Here is a 16,259-nt window from a genome sequence, read left to right on the forward strand (position 1 = left end):
CTGATACATCATTGTGGACCAGAAAATTGAACCCAGTCCAGCTTGGGATTATTTTGGTATGTAAGCAAACAAGGATCTGACCAGACCTTTTCCTTTTTCTTCATGCATTGAAGCTGTGGTATTCTCTTCTTGCATCTTTTAGACAGCAGGTCTGGTCTTTTCTCCCAATATTGTAGTCAAAGGCCCTTTTTGATAATGTTCTCTGCTTTGCAGCATTGATTTGCAGCTTTTTGGGGGCTGTACCCAGTTGAAGAGAGGCTTACCAGGAGTTTCACTTATGTGATGCAGCGTTTCTTTGCTGCTCATGTGCAGTGTTTCTTCCCTGTTCCAGTCTATCAGTATCATCCCAAGCTAGAGTAGTGTGTAAATGGGATGTATATGAGCTGATATCAAAGCCCATTTTGTTCTGAACTTGATCCCACCTTCTGAAACTAAAAGGCTTTGTCATTCTTTTTGGGTGTACACTAAAGCATACAAGTCCTGATCTATTTAATATTCAAGTAAGTTGCATTTTTTTCCTGCCAGTGACTTTATGGTATATAGTGGCAAAATATGCTTTGAATGACTTCTGTTGCATTTAACTGCATAAACTGAGTCTTGGCCAAAGGAATTTATTAGCTGCTTTGCTCTCTGGTAGGTAAGCTTCTTTTTGCTCCAAAATACTGTGAGAGGAGGAAAGCACTTAATGGAAGTACATATATTTATTGAGCCTTGATTCTGAGAGTGGAGCAGCTACAGTTCCAGTTCATTCACACCTTGTTCTTTTGGTATCATGTCTCATCTTCAAGGATGCTCTACTCAAGCTGCTGAGACATCTGCTGCTTTTGATTTTACTGCTTCTGACTTAATCTGCAGTTCTAGATTATCTATGGCAAGTTTATCCATCAGGATATGTGATGAGCTTTCCTTTTGCCATGATGAACATCTAATGTTCCTCCAAACTCAGCCTCCTGTTTACAGTGGATATATCTTGATTGAATCTCTCATTTTCTAGCCTGCAAGCAACATAACAGATACAGCTTACCTCACTCAAGGATAAGTCACTGATATAACTTCCTAGTTGCAAGAGTTTGGTTTTGGTGAATGTAAGCTGTTCTTGATTTGCAGCACTTTCTTTTTCTGAATAATCAAATTCTCTGAGATTAATTCATTTTGACCAGTTTTTTTGTCCTCTTGACTTTTAGTACTCAAACAGTCACAGGTCTGGTGATAGTGAGCTTCTGCAGCCATCGTAGTGTTGCTAATAATGGCAAGGATCCTGTCATCCGTTGTCTCTTTGTTTTGTGACTGAGCGTCTGCACACTTAGTACTCTAAAGTCTTGTTCTTTTTGCTACTTTTTTTCCTTCTGACAGAAGCTGTGTTCCTTCTTGATTGCTGCTGTTCAGCTTCAAGCATCACTTACCTACTACAGGTTTTTCTTGCAGGACTTAATTCTGTTTTGACACAGCAGCATTCAAAAAAGCATAGTGGATTTGTGTTTTCATTGTGAACATGCTGTTCATTTCAGAGGAAGTTGAATCCGTATTTCACTTTCATTCAGGTTTCCGACAACAAGAAGAATGGAATGTGATTGCAGGTTTTTGTGGCTTTCAGAAACATTTTCTAAGAATTTCTCAGAAATTACACTAGAAAGACACTTGGATTTTAAGTTATATGAATTATACATCTTTTGAATGCTTATTTGGAGTATTATCCTTCTGTTCTTTTGCAGCTTTGATACAGAAATTAAGATTCCAAACTTGTATTTTGAAAAATTATAGACTACTTCTACTTACAGATATGAAAGATTTGTGGAAATGGTTCATGTAGACTCAATTGGCCTTGTGACATCCTGTTTCCATTTGTGTGAGGATCTCGGGAAAGTTACTCATGTGGAAAACTCATAAAACCACTTCTAAATCATGCAAATAAACCTGCCTGCCTTAGTGTTAAATCTGTCTTATGGTCCCAACAATTTATGTGAGTAATGCAATATATTAGACCATCTCTGCAAGGGCAGAGCATGAATATGCATAATATAACCAGTTTAGCTTATGGTCAAAAATTTAAGATTTCATTTGTATGTACCTTAACCTCTCTTTTTGTTATTTCTAGGACATTGAGTGTCATTGCTTGACTAGCCAGTTATGTCTAATATTTGCTTTGAAAGTCTTACAAACAAAGTAAATGTTTGTTTCTGTAATTGTTACGTGTAATTGTGCAGCATTTAAAGTTACATCTGTCAAAATAGAGAAGTTCTGCTAGACGGTGGGATTCGTTAAAAAAAAAAGCCAACACCCAAGAATCCCAAACCCAATGACCTTTTCATTCTTTTGGGTGTGAATAGATCTAAATTTATTAATGCTGGGTATGATTCAACTGAGTGTCTGGAAGATACCTTGAGTCACTCAAAGTTGCTTTCTATAAATTCTTGAAGCTACAGTCATCCCAGAAAAGGTTACTTTTGATTAGGTGTGGACAAAAGAGAAATATTTGGCAAGATTCCAGCTGAGTTTGTTCTGCTTACCCAGTGAGCCTTTGGTAGTAAGAAAACATGAGAGATTGCTGGGAAGACAGTGCCTCCTGATTTGAGCTCTGTGTGTGGGCAAATATACAGAATTTTGTTATGTGAGAGCAGGGCAAGCAATGAGACTGAGTTTCCGTAGAGTACTCCTATTTGTCCTTAACTGCATTTTAGAGTCTAGTTTTTGTTACTGACTCCAGGTCTCTTCCTTTAGTCCTAGGTGGCTCTTCTCCTCTCGACTAAAGTTTCAGATCAAACTGAATTTAGACTTCAAGGTGTCTAAATTATTTTTCTTATTTGACTTTTGCTCTGAATCTCTTTGGTTTTATGGCTGATCCATTCTATTGACTATCTCAAGGTGAAATTTTGTGCTCAGGTGCTCCTTTTTTATGGGCAATTTTTTTAAAGGCTTGACAATTAAAGGGCATGTTTTCATTGTTCTTAACTAGAACTTTTTGTAGAGTGAAGAATCTTTGGAGGGTTCTAGAAAGGTTTCAGAATTGCTCAAAATTGTTGGACCAACAGGCTGTACTTACTGGAGGTGGTCAAAATATTTATTTTCATAATGTTCTTTCCAGAAGCACTGTAACTTCACAGATGTAAGAAAGTATTGCCTTTGTCAATGTTGAGACCTATGGGATTTAAGTAAGACTTCTTGTAGCATAAAAGTGTTGGGAACATCACAAGGTGATAATTTTCTATGGTTTAGTGTCTATTCATGCAACTTCTGCCAATTACAAATTAGAAGGAACTGCTTTCTAAAACTATTCCTAAACAAAATTAAGGTTGCGAGTATACATCATGTATCCAAGGTAAACCATAATAACAAAGATATGGTTACTACAAAATGTTACAAACTCTGCTCGTTTCCAAACCAGCATAAACAATTAGCCAGTTTGAATCCATTCTATCAGCTATAAAACATGAACACAGAAATCTCTCAAATTGGATCATGTGAAGTAACATTTATAATGGATTTAAAATAAAATAGATACTGGATTCAATTCACATCCATTTAATTTAGTGGCAAAACTTTAATTTATTGAGACAAGAAGAACAGTTTTGTCCTTGGATGCACAATACTTGATATATTTGTGTCTAAGTTGTTCTGGTCTTTCAGGAGTGACTGTTACATGACAAATGGCTATTTCCAACATACTTGTTTTAAGTTCTTGCATAGAAATCATTAAAGCAGTAAAGCTAAGCTAAGTATTTGATGTTGCATCGTCTTCCACTGGTGGGACTACTCATGATTAAATACCTCAGAGTATTTAAGTCCTGACCCCAAAAAATGTGTTCTCATTTGATTTATCCTGATTATTTCTCTGTTAATTAGAAGAGTATTTTTACAGTGCTACTGAAACCAACCCTTTTTTATAGATATTATTGCCATCTATTGTTGCAGAGTAAGATATAATAATAATGTGTAGTTGTTTATGCTACAGTTTAAGATGCTGGTTAGGTCCTAGAGCATTAATGTTAGTTTCACCACATTATGAATACCTTCTATGTGCTTAAATTCTTTAAAAGGTGTGGATTTAGGCTGCTCTTTTGGATTTAGGAAAGTACATGTGGTTGATCAATCTAATATTTGTATACAGTTTTCAGAAAATTTAAGTGGTAAAGCTGTTTTTTGTGTCAAGTATTTTGCACCCTGTAGACAACCATTAAGACTTGCTGAGGTTGTGAATAATTTAATTTATGATTAATAATGTTATCTAAATATAATAGAGGCGACACCGTACTTCAGCAGATTAAATTTGCTTTAATGCAGCATCGACAAAGAAGATACAGGCATAAGCAATTTTGAGGGCTTTGTTTGGTTCTGCTTTTCTTCTATAAGAAACCTTTGAAAGGTTAGATTTTGTTAGAACTGATGACTTAAGAAGTTTTGTAGGAGATGCTTCTTGCTATCTGTGCGATAACATTTTCTTATAGAAACACAGAAAATCAATTTTGGTGATGTTGTGATAAGCTGTTTAATTAATGTGGTTTTAAAAGTCAATGAATTTAAATAATTTATAGCTCGTCTAATGTATGGACTGTGCCTGTAAAGGTATTTTGCAGGAAGCATCCCCTCTAGATAGTAGTTGGAGGTCAGCTGCAATGTTTTACAGTTGTCCTAAAGTAAACTTACAGCTCTGTTCTGGGTATCTGGGTTATGGTAGACAAGTAAAAGATAACTGAGCTTATACTGTGGAATTTTTTTGTCAGATAGCTTTATGCACTAAATTTAACATTTCAGATCTTTAAAATACTTCAGTTATGGTTTAAAAGGCCTTTCTGGTGAGGAGATCATTCCTCAGGTATAATTAGAATAAAAGTAATGCTCACTGTCTTAAGAATGTTGCTTGCTGGTTTTCCTGAGGCAAGATAACTGGAAGAGGTTACATAAAACAAGTTTATCTTCTAATTTCTGTACACCCAATAAAACACTTCGAAATTCTGAAGTATGTTTAAGCTCAGCATAAGTATCAACTTTAAAAATCAGATTCAGATTACCAAATTGCTTTCTAACTGTAAGTATTTTCATCCTTATCTCTATTTCAACCATACAGTGTTTTCAGACATTGAATCTTAATTTGTTATCCACACCGAAATCTCCAGTAGAGAGATAGAAGCTAACTTGGGGGTAATGTCTTGTCCTTTCTATACACAGTCTAAGAGTATGTCTGAACTTTGTATCTAGTGTGAAGATCCAAGACAATTCTTTAACTTTGTATATATATATATATATCTATCTCTATTACTGATCATGGTGTTCAGACGATGTGCATGGTGTAAGAATCCAGCTCTGTGTTTTACTGCAGAAAGCTGGGCAGTGTCAGAGGCATATCTTTGGTGGGGCTGCCACCCCAGAGATGTGCAGTTTGTAGTCAGTCCCTTTGGTTGAGTTGAATGTCAGACTCCAATGAAAGAATGGTTTCCTTTCCTTGTGTATCTTCATATTCAGGGAACCTGGAAATTGCTAACTGTGAGATCTGAAATAATATTGACTCTGAACTGTAATTTTTTGAGGCCTATCAGAAATCTAAATGATCTCACAGTCCATATTAACATTTTTTGAAAATATCATCTTTGGATTCTGATCTTACAGATTTTTTTTTTTTAAGAAGTTGCCCTTCAGAAAGGGCAGTCTTGTTACAGAAATCCCAGATGGTCAGAGAGTGGGAGAAGTCCTCAGACCTGGGAAAGATTTGTCTTGTAACACTGCTTGCCAGCTTTCCAAAATGCAAAGATTTTGGTGAGTTTCTTTAACAGAAACAATGGTTTTGTAGAAATGAGAAGACCATTCATTTTCATTCCAATGTGTTAAGAAAGATTGTCTTACACAGTCACACCTTTTCCATAAATTCCATTACCATTTCTGGTATGTTTTCTCTTAGTTTTTCTTTTTTATCCCATATAGTTTTTCAGCATTATAGATGTCAAATTTGCACTTCTTTTTCTCAACAAAATTGTGTTCCATAATACTGGCTTTCATTTAAAAAGTAAAAAATGCAACCTCTTCTGTCTAAACCCAAATAAAAACATAACTAAACTCAAATCCCACACTGTAGCTCTTACAGTTGGAAAAGATGGAGAACACAGAACAGAAAAAGCTACTTTGATGTTAACTGAGTTTACAGAGCATCTGACAGACCTTTCAGAACAGTGAGTTGCTGCTCTGTCGGTGTGGTCTGGGCCATGTGGAGCCTTTGGTTGTTTTTTCCAAGGTGTCATGGAATGCCTGTTACTTTGCTGCAGCCAGATGCTTGACATTTTGGATGTTTGTTGAAATACACGGCAGGAGGTCAAAGGACAGACCCTTAGGGTGCTGAAGAACCAAAAATACAAATGGAAGAATCAGGTAGTTTAAAAATATAACATTTAAAATTTGAAGAAATAAGTCAAGAAATCTTTCTTTCCTCATAGTTCTCAGGGGCAAATAGGTCAGCCAGGGCAGAGAAGAGTGGTGGGTAGAGAAGGAGGTTCTGTAGGAGAAGATAGAGTGCAATAATTTTGAGTTGGAAATAGTTTCTTAGCATGGCTCATTTGTGTTTGAGTTTTGTATGGCAGAAATAGAACAAAGTACAAGAACCATATTCCAAAGGGCATTTTATAATATAGAAGAAGCTTAACTTTGCCATACAATTTTCAAATACTTGCCATGTAATTTGCCCTCATTGAAACAAAATATACCAGTTCTGTGGGGGAAAAGTTACTATGCTAAAAGTATGTAGCATTGTTTATGTAGTTTAAAATAAGAGGTGATACAAATAATAATTTTAAATGTTCATCTTTATATACAGTGACCTCTCCTATTTTTGAACCAAATTTAACTCGCAGTTGTATTGAGACAGAAAAAAAAATCTGAGTAATTAATTTTGTCACTTAGGCACTTTGTATTTCCTAAATAAGAATAATATATGAGTAAGATGCCCTATAGTGTAGAAGAAGATGCTTTGAAAAGCCTGGTTGGCTGTTTCTAAATGGCAGTTTTCATTCAAGTGCTTTTCTACTGTTCTAAAAATGGAAGGAAAATTTAATTTGTTCATGTTGTTTAGAGTTAAAAAGTTTATTTCATTGGGTAAGTTTTAATAGAGAATCAAAAGTTTCTTCTGTGACAAGCGTTCTCTTGACTCTTCAACATGTTTACACTTAATGTAGTAGCATTTGGAGGGCTCAAACACTGTATAATGTTTAAAAATGTATTAACTTCAACTTGCTGTTCTTTGACTTTTTTTGCCCTTTTTGTGCTAGCAGAACACAAGTTTAGTTCAGAAACTTTTTCTGTCCAAATATAAAACTGTCCAGACTTAGTTTTCATCCTATTCACTAAGGCATAATTTAAATTGCATGTTTATGGAAAAAGCTACAATAGTTGCTTTCTAGTTTTGCTTTGTTTCTGTGGGTTTTGGTGATTTTTTTTTTTTTTTTTTTAATTTGGAAGACTATTTGGAGACATCTTTACTGAGATCCATGCTTAATCTCTGTTACATAACAGATTTGTGGGAATATCAGTGTGAAAATACTTCTACAACTTTATATTGTCATCAGCTGCTCATGAATGTAAAATAAAAGGAATATCATTAATTATTACAGAAAATTTCAAGACCTAGTTTATCTGAAGGAAAAACAGAAACACCAGCTTTTGAAAGGTAAATACAATGATCAGCTGCATCTTGAAATCAGGTGCATAAAATAACACATGCTGTGTTATATATCAGGTAATTGGGCAAAAAATGTTTGATTAGTATTTTCATAACATTAGCTATGATAGAAATTTTTCAGTGGCAGTTGTAAGGTACTTCCTCAACAAGACATGGAGAATTTAGATTCCAAGTGTCAAAACACATTTTAAGAAATGCTTAAATGGCAAATTAGTCAAGATTCATAGGATAGTAAATAAATTGACCAAATGGTTAAAAGAAACTTTTTTATCTTTTTCTCTGTGAGTTGACAGTATTACTGGGGCTATTGGGAAACAATTTTAAAATATAGTATAACATGTTAATTCTTGTCTATTTCTTTAGGCCTTTAAAGACCTGTGTCATTTATGGAAAGCGTACTCAACCAAATTCTTAGCAGAGCAAATATGTGAAATTCTTGGCTAACTAATAATTACAGCTCTACACTTAAATAATGCCAGTCTGGGAAAAGAATTGAAATTTTACACCTTTTAGTGACACATATTGTGGATAGACTTACAGTTATTCCAGATTCAACAGCCTGAAATATATTATCCCACTTAGTGATCTTTCACAATTGTTGGTGCAAATTTTACCTTTAAAAACATAGTCAAAACTTAATTGTGGTTATTTGCTATATAGTCATTAATAGTGTCTTATAAAAAAACCCACTAACTGCTTTCAGAGTATCTCTGTCTGCTTCATCACTTTTTATTCTGTCATATGCAGTGTGGGTCAAACTATTTGAAATTCTGCCTTTCCATAAAATGCTGGCTTAATAATTGAGACTAAGTGGTTCAGGTGTTGGATGTTATCTCTGTCTTTAGGCTACGGATTAGTAAATGGTCACTGTAATTCTAATTGAATATGATGTGCTACTTCTTATCATTGTGTCTAAGTAGACAAAAATAATTTTAATATATAAATCTGATCTGTGCTTTCTGACGAAAACTTTGATGCTATTTCATAGGCTTTAAGACAGGCATTTGGAGTGTTGTAGCTCTAGCACTAGAGATTCTCAGTCCTCACACTTTTCTCTGTTATTAACCCAAGGTAGTTATGTTGATAGTAGCAAGGAATTAGTGCTCCAGGAGCAGATCAGTAAATGAAAGCACTTGACACTGAAAATGCTGCATCTTTTCACTGCATTGAGGTTCAGAGGCATTATTTTGGACCAGACTCATGATCCCTGAACAGAGTTCTCATGCTGTGCACGCATGCAGAGCTGTGTGGAACATCCTGTGTTGGTTTGGACTCTTGAGGACTCAGCTCCGTTAGGGGTTGGAGCACTTGTGGATCAGAGCTTCCAGTTCATTTTCCTCAAAAAAGAAATGTAGTTTGCATGTCCCAGTACTGCCTTGTAAACCAAACCAGTTATGTGGGAACAATAAGGAATGGATCACATCAAACTGTTAATGTAAATGCAGCTGTAATACAAGTTTTGTTACCTGGAGGAATACTTTTCCGCAGACTGAAGGGAGTGTTTGCACACACTTTGCAACTACTCTGTTTGTAGATATGTAAATGTCATTCATTTTATAGGGTTGGGGTTTTTTTTCTTGCTTGCTGTAGAATTTTTCCCTGAATTATTTTTAAAATCCTAATATGATATACCAATATAAAATACTCTAAATAAAGTGCAGTAAAAAAACTTGAGCTAGTAGGATTTTGAAACAAGTGATAAGAGCCTAACTTTCTTCAGCCTCACTTGGCACCAAAATCTTGCATTTTCTGTACAATGAGAAAAAAGAAAACTAAGTTGCTTTCATTTTTAAGCTTCTGTATCCTGATGTAGATGTATGTTTCTACTTAGTAGACTCCTCTCTTGGATTCAGAGATACGGCTTGTGCTGCTCCCTTGGAGTAGTCTTACTGTAAGCCCCGATTTCAGATGGACTCTATCACAGCCAGCTCATTAACATATCCCATGCTTGGTGGTCAGGTCATGAACCTGGACTCATTGGTTTCATTAAACAGAAGTCAGATTTTGCATTCTAACTGTTCACTGACATCCTCTTTTCTGTATAATACAGCTGTTAATATTCTTGCATTCTCCTGTATTTTTGATGCCTGAATTTTTAGTTCTCTTACACTGTAACCAGTCCTATCTGCACATAGAGTACTGAAGTACTTTCAGTTGCTAGTACTGGATAAAAGGCTTTTCTTTTTCAGCTACTGACATACTAACCGAATTAATTCTTGAAATATTGTATGATTTTTCTTTTTACTGTGGTATTTTAGTGCATCACAATCACTAGGGTCTGCCGATTCATCTGCAGTTCTCAGCAGAGGCAAATTATTTCATTGGAGAGCTGTTCCGTCTAAAGGAACTTACTGTTGTGCTTGGCAGTCTGAAAGATCGCTGTTGTTTGTGGATAATTGTTCTTGCGATGTGATTGTTGCACAACTACATATATATACGGGTATATATTTCTTTTCTTCCCCCGCCACTTACTTCTTCTTCCCTCTCTGTGTTTTTCCAAAAATGACTGAGAATAAGGGGCTGGGTTTAGGTGAAGGTGGGATTTTGGTTACTAGAAGATGAGGAAGATTGCAATGAATTTGTTTTATATGTTAAGGGTATATTTGTCCTTTGAGGAGTTTCTTGATGTGAATCTTGTCTCTGTGTGTGTATACACATGTGTAATCCATCTGGGTTTTTCAGTGTGGAAGCGCTGCTCTTTGTGGGATAAGTAGGCATTACTCATCCCTTTATTTAAAACCTATTTTTTGGGGTTTTGTATATCTGTGTTCAAAACTTCCCACATAAAGCACAATACTGTGCCTGTTAGCTCTGCAACTAGGTCTTGCCCTCAAGCTGCTTGTTGAAAAATAGCAGCTAGGGGTCATATGTGTATACACTGTTTGATGAAGAGTTGACTAGATTTTCATATGTAAACAATTCTAAGTATTGAACTAGTATTTATATGACTCTGTATAACTGAAGTCTTTCTCTGGAATAGATAAAGAAATTAGGAACAATTATGGCAAACCAGTTATGTCAGCCACAGCTGATGGGTGCTCCTGAGCATTGGCTTTTATGCTGGAACTTAGTCTTGAGTTTTCCCTCCAATGTTACCTTTTTTGCCTTTTTCTTTCTAGATGTCTGAGAGAAAAGAACTTGGATAGATAAACTGTGTATTCGAGAATGTCACCTACACTTTAGGTAGTCCACTAAATGAGAAAAAAATACCCCAAGCCCTAACACTTCTGTTTGAGAAAAGTAGCTAATATAGGTTGTAATTTGTTAAAGAGGTTGGCCTATCTCTTGAGTTCATTCCTTACTATGAATGAAAAATCGGTGTAACAGGATGAAAAGATTCTTATGACTACCCCAGTGACCAATAAGATTTCACCACTGAAGGATATCCCAACAGTCTCTTACTCCTGCTCAAATTGTTCCTCTGACCTAGAGTAGAAGTAGGAAGTGGAATATTCTTGGATTAGTTTATATAAATGAAAGTAAAACTTGGAAAGAGATTTCTGAATGTTTGTAGCTCCTTTTCCAGAATAACCATTTTCTGTAGAACTCAATATCATTTATCATATAAATGAATCACTTGAATTGTATTAAATTCCTGGATGAGTAGAACACAGGTAGGTTTTCAGCTTGAAAATATATCAAAAAACCTAGTAGCAAAGAATTGGTTCTTCCTTTTAAGAGTTCTGAACTGTGTGTTACTTACATAATTTAAATGGCTTTAGCCAAAAATTGTTTCAAACCACTCTTTAAAACCTCTTGAAGAAATAAAATAAAAATGCATTTTGATTAATGAGATATTTGGTGATAACTATGTTCCTCACAGCTTTTTTTCTGTGTGTTACTGTTCAGAGACTACTTTCAATTTAAATTTTAATAGTTCATTTGGGAGACTTTGCTCTTAATTTCACTTTCTAGATACAATTTATATCTGAAATCAGACAAATTACTGTTCTTCCAGCTTCCCCTTTCCTGTCCCCCACACCTTCTTTTGTCTGTCATCATCATCATTTTAGGTAATTCAATCTGCTTATCATTCTGAAAAACTTTGGATTGATTGACAATTATATTAAACTTTTACCAGATTTCATCTTTACAGGAAAAATTGAACTTCTCTATTTCTGTATTTCCTCTTTATAAACACATGGTTTTACTCTGAAAGGTGAATTAAAATACTACTTCACAGATTCACTTTTTCAGTGAATCCAGATTGTGATTGCTCTAAATAAATTTTAGTTTTGTTAATTTAGTTTTCCAGCTGTTAGCTTTATTCTCATGAGTATTGCAGAGTCAGTTGGTGGTATAAAGCACTTTTATCTGCATCTGTGTCAAAGAGGCAGTGCAGGTAGAAGAACTATAGGTATTGTTTTGGGAAATTCTGTGTGTCACACGAAGGCAACCTTCCTTTCTGGAGCTGAAATGCAAGAACTAGGGTACTAATTGACTGCTAAATACAAAGCTGAGTTTGTAAATGGATAAGAAAAATGCAGCTGTTAATTAAATTCTGCCTTTCTTGCTATGAAGCCTCATGACAAATCCCAAAGAGGAAATCTTCAATACCCCTCTGAGTGTCACTTTGCAGAGTATAACCATGCATTGCTTTATTTCATTTATAATATGAAAATATAAAAATCATATCTAAAAATAACCTGTTTTGGTTTTTTTCAGCAAACAAGAGCATGACTCTTCAGATGAAACAAAAGAATGCAGTAGAAATCAAACTAAAAAAGTTGCATCCATTGAAAAGAGTGAAGACGACTCCTCACTGTCAAATACAGAAAATGTTCCTAGTTTGGAACTCCCTGGCAACAGCTCAAAGAATTCTTTGCATCAGAAAAGAGCATACTGTGATTCAGCCAATAACAAACAGTTAGTAGATGAGAGACAAAAATGTATTCCTGATGAAAGTGAGATGAAAACGTGCCAAAGTTCAGATGACGTTGTCCTGAATGAGCAGACTAAAGCGAGTACCTTGGATGAAACTACGCTTTCAGCAATGAACGTGAGGGACTTAAAGCTGACTTTGGGTGAAGATGTCAGTTTTGAGCAGTTCTTGAGAAAGAGGGATGAACTTGAATCTGTTAGTTCAGACATAAGTGAACAAGGCAGTATTCATTTGGAACCTCTAACTCCATCAGAAGTACTAGAGCATGAAGCTACTGAAATTCTCCAAAAAGGTAATGTCACACCTTCATCAAAGAAAGCAGGACAGCTTGCTGAACAAACAGATGAGACTTCTAGAGAAAGCAATCCCAGCAGAATGGAAACAACTGTAAACAAGACAGATGAAAATGAAGCAAGCTGAAATTGTGTTAATTTTATTGTTTGTTTTAAACTATGGTGAGAACACCATGGACCATTCCTGATAAGTGTGCTCGTGGATGCTAAATATTAAAAAGTTTAAAAGGGAGAAGAGAAGAGAAAGGGACACCAAAGGGAAGTTTGCATATGGAGATGGCATGTATGTGTATGTATGACTGAATTCATTAGGCTTCAAAAAGGTAACACGTTCAAATGTATCTTTCTGTCTCTTGGATGTGATATATTATTAGATTGATACTTGAAAAGAGGGATAAATTCTAATTTTTTTATAGTTAACTAGCCCAGGATACGGTGATTTGTTCGCCCAAAAAGTATTTTTCTAAATTCTTCAGTGTGAATATCATTGAACTGGGGATTGAGTAGGAATTAACTTCTGATGCTGATATGGAGCACACTTGTAATGAAGGTTATTGGTCTGCTGATAGCTTAGGTAAATATAAACCTTGGGACTTGGTGTCACATTCCTGTCTGTAAAAGCAAGTAAACAGAAGTATATTAGTTTGTGCACCTCTGTACAGGTGTAATTCTGCCAGGCTGTAAACTTACCTTAATAAACTTTCAGTGAAAGTGAAATTATTACAATAAAAATATATATTTGTGGGGTTTTCACTGTGCAGGCTGTGCAGAAATACCGAACATAACTGTATAAAGTAGGACATAATGCTGAAAGTACTGTAGCTGTTAGGCTTTTACTATTGGTTTAATTATTCTTAGCTGTAGACCCATAGGAATGGTCTGTAAGTCACACCAAAGTATGGTTTAATGCAAAAATGGTTTTAAGCAGAAATAAGGAAAACTCCAAACTGGAAACACCACCTGGCATGAGTTCTGCCATTTTGCAGCTGCTACTGGCTAACTTAAAAATAGAACACAAGGGCATATAAAGCAGAATTGTACAGTTTAATTTCAGGACTTTTTGTAGTCTAAGTTATGTACAGAAAGATGGCTGCTGGTTTTGGTTTGGTTTTTTTGTTTTGGGGTTTTTTTTTTGTTTTCTAGTTAGCTAGATTTAGGAATGCATATGATTAACAGTAGCTTGCTCTTTTGATTTCATTGCTCCATTTGAAACATTCAGAATGTGCTTTTGACTTACAGTTTTGTTTTTAATGAATGTTAAATGTTTTGAACAGCTGTTGAAACACTGCTGTAAATTATTACTTTTTGAGTAAATATTTGCAACAAAAGTTTGTCTTTGTGTATAATTTTATGCTCAGCTGGAAACTTTGGGCTTAGGTTTCTCCCATTTTTTAAAAAGATTTAGTGGCAGTTCCCAAAAAATAAGTAACTTCAATATTGTGAATTTGAGATGTATGTTTCATTGGGGATTTTTGTTAGTTTTCGGTTGGTTGGTTTGTTTATTTTATTTTAGACTTAAATGAGCAAGTGCCTATGCATAAACATTTTTTGTACCTGTGTATTGTGGTATGATGTGCTAACCTTTCCAGACTATACAGATATTTTTCTGGCCCATCAGCCTGCAACTGAAGTTTCCTCTGTCCTCTTAAGTTCACCGAGCTCAGCTGCTAAGTGAGTCTAACAGTATTAAAATCCAGAGACTATCCAGCTTACTACTGGAGCCTCTAAATAAACCAGATCTCAACAGCCTCAAAAGTTCCTTCAAGCTCTAAAGAGATGTATGATTTACATTTTGGACTGCATCTTCATTGTCATCCATGCATGTGTAGAAGACTTTTAAAAAAGAAAAGTGGAACAGTTTACATACTCACAGCTCTTTGAGATCTGCCACTTTAAGAACTTCAAATACCATGACAGATGAAAAAGCTGAGAAGAATAAGTTGCATTATTCTTTTGTTTTTTAAAGATTTTAGTGAAATCATTAAATAGTGCTTTGGTTAACCGGTCTGATGTCTTCATGCTTTTACACATGGAAGATTACTCATTGCAATGCTTTATTTTATGCAGTTTAAAGCACTTTTTCAGCTACAAAACTGGATGTGTATGTTACCAAGGGAGTTCCTGAATGCATCTGTGTTGAAAGCCAGGGAAATCTGTAGTAGTTTTAATCCAGTTGATGATCTTCCGTGCAAATTATATATTTTGAATAATGCTCTGATATGTGGTGTTAGAAAAGATTAAGTTCAACTGGAACCAGTTGCAATACTTGCAGTTTCCTCACATTTATCTTTTATTATGCAATTAAATTTTTCAAACATTTGCCACTTTAATAAGAATTTGGAAGGATTTGGCCACATGGTGTTGAGAAAAGGTGGAAAATAGAACTCAAAGTTAAAAATCTGCATATTTGGCAGAATTATATCTTGATCATCTCAGATGCTTATTATATCAAGCATTTTTTGTTTCAAACCATGTTGACAATACTTATGCAAAGGGTAGTGTTAGGGATAAACCACTCAAATATCTTCTGGTCCTTCTGAAGGAAGAGGTGAAAGAACTCGATTGTTCTAGCAAGAGCATCAGATAGCTTTTCATAGGCAAGGAAGGTATATAATGAAAACACTGGCATAGTATTTTTGTGAAGAGAAAAACTAAAATTCATTACTCTTTTTCCTATATGAAGTAATTGATTTGCTCCCTAAATGCTGTAGGAAACTGCACAAGTACAAGGATTAATTTCCATCATGTTATTTGGGAGGTTTCCCTGAGATAAGTTAAATTCACACTTTTGGTAGAAGCTGCTCTGGAGGATCAAGTTTCATTAATGCATTTTCAGTTAATTCAACATAACTTCACATGATTCATTTTGGTGTTTCTGAGTTATTTAAAAGTTGTTTTTCCATCCAGCCATCAGTAGTTCTTACACTCTGTCACCTCTGTTTTGTACTGGGGAAGACATTTCAGTTCCAGTTTTCATTGCCTTACCAAAAAACAGTCACTTAATTCTTGGTGTCCTTAGTAGAATCACCCTTTCCCCTCATCTCAAGAGCTTTATCATACTTGCTTGAATAATCATTGCAGATTGTTTATATAGTGCTTATTTTTAGGGAAGTCGTGTGCCATGTGCATGCTGTCTACATTATTGACATCTAATGGAGAACAGCAGTCATGATCAGTGAATGCTCAGTCACTTGGATCTTCCTCAAGTGCAGCCAGTGTCTGTTTACCTTGTGCAGCTTGGGAGAGAAGCTTTGGTTGACCTGTGGTTCAGATTTTGCTAAATGGAATGGCTGAGTAAACACAGGGGAAAAAAAAAATCCAGTTGTAGCACATACTGAATTCTAAGTATTGAATGATGTATTTTAAACAAGAAAGTTTATAACAATATATGTCTATTTTTCTTTTCCTGGGGCAGAGTGAGAGGGAG

At 35.2% G+C, this 16,259-nt stretch overlaps 1 protein-coding gene across 6 annotated transcripts in view; it reads left to right on the plus strand.

The window, feature by feature from the left end:
- The window catches only part of ZNF280D (zinc finger protein 280D), a 49,236-nt gene extending 34,403 nt beyond the window's left edge, over nucleotides 1–14,833 (plus strand). For 5 of the 6 annotated variants that reach the window (XM_017737998.1, XM_017738016.1, XM_017738009.1 and 2 more), the window contains one exon: nucleotides 12,323–14,833. In XM_017737998.1, coding sequence (XP_017593487.1) covers nucleotides 12,323–12,959 — 637 coding nt within the window. In that variant the 3' untranslated portion in view covers nucleotides 12,960–14,833. The remainder of the gene's footprint in view (nucleotides 1–12,322) is intronic. The other variant, XM_017738004.1, reaches the window with a different exon arrangement.
- The last annotated feature ends 1,426 nt before the right edge of the window (nucleotides 14,834–16,259 follow it).

This window comes from Corvus brachyrhynchos, unplaced genomic scaffold (assembly GCF_000691975.1).
Source record: "Corvus brachyrhynchos isolate BGI_N302 unplaced genomic scaffold, ASM69197v1 scaffold200, whole genome shotgun sequence".
NCBI classification, from domain to species: Eukaryota; Metazoa; Chordata; class Aves; order Passeriformes; family Corvidae; genus Corvus; species Corvus brachyrhynchos.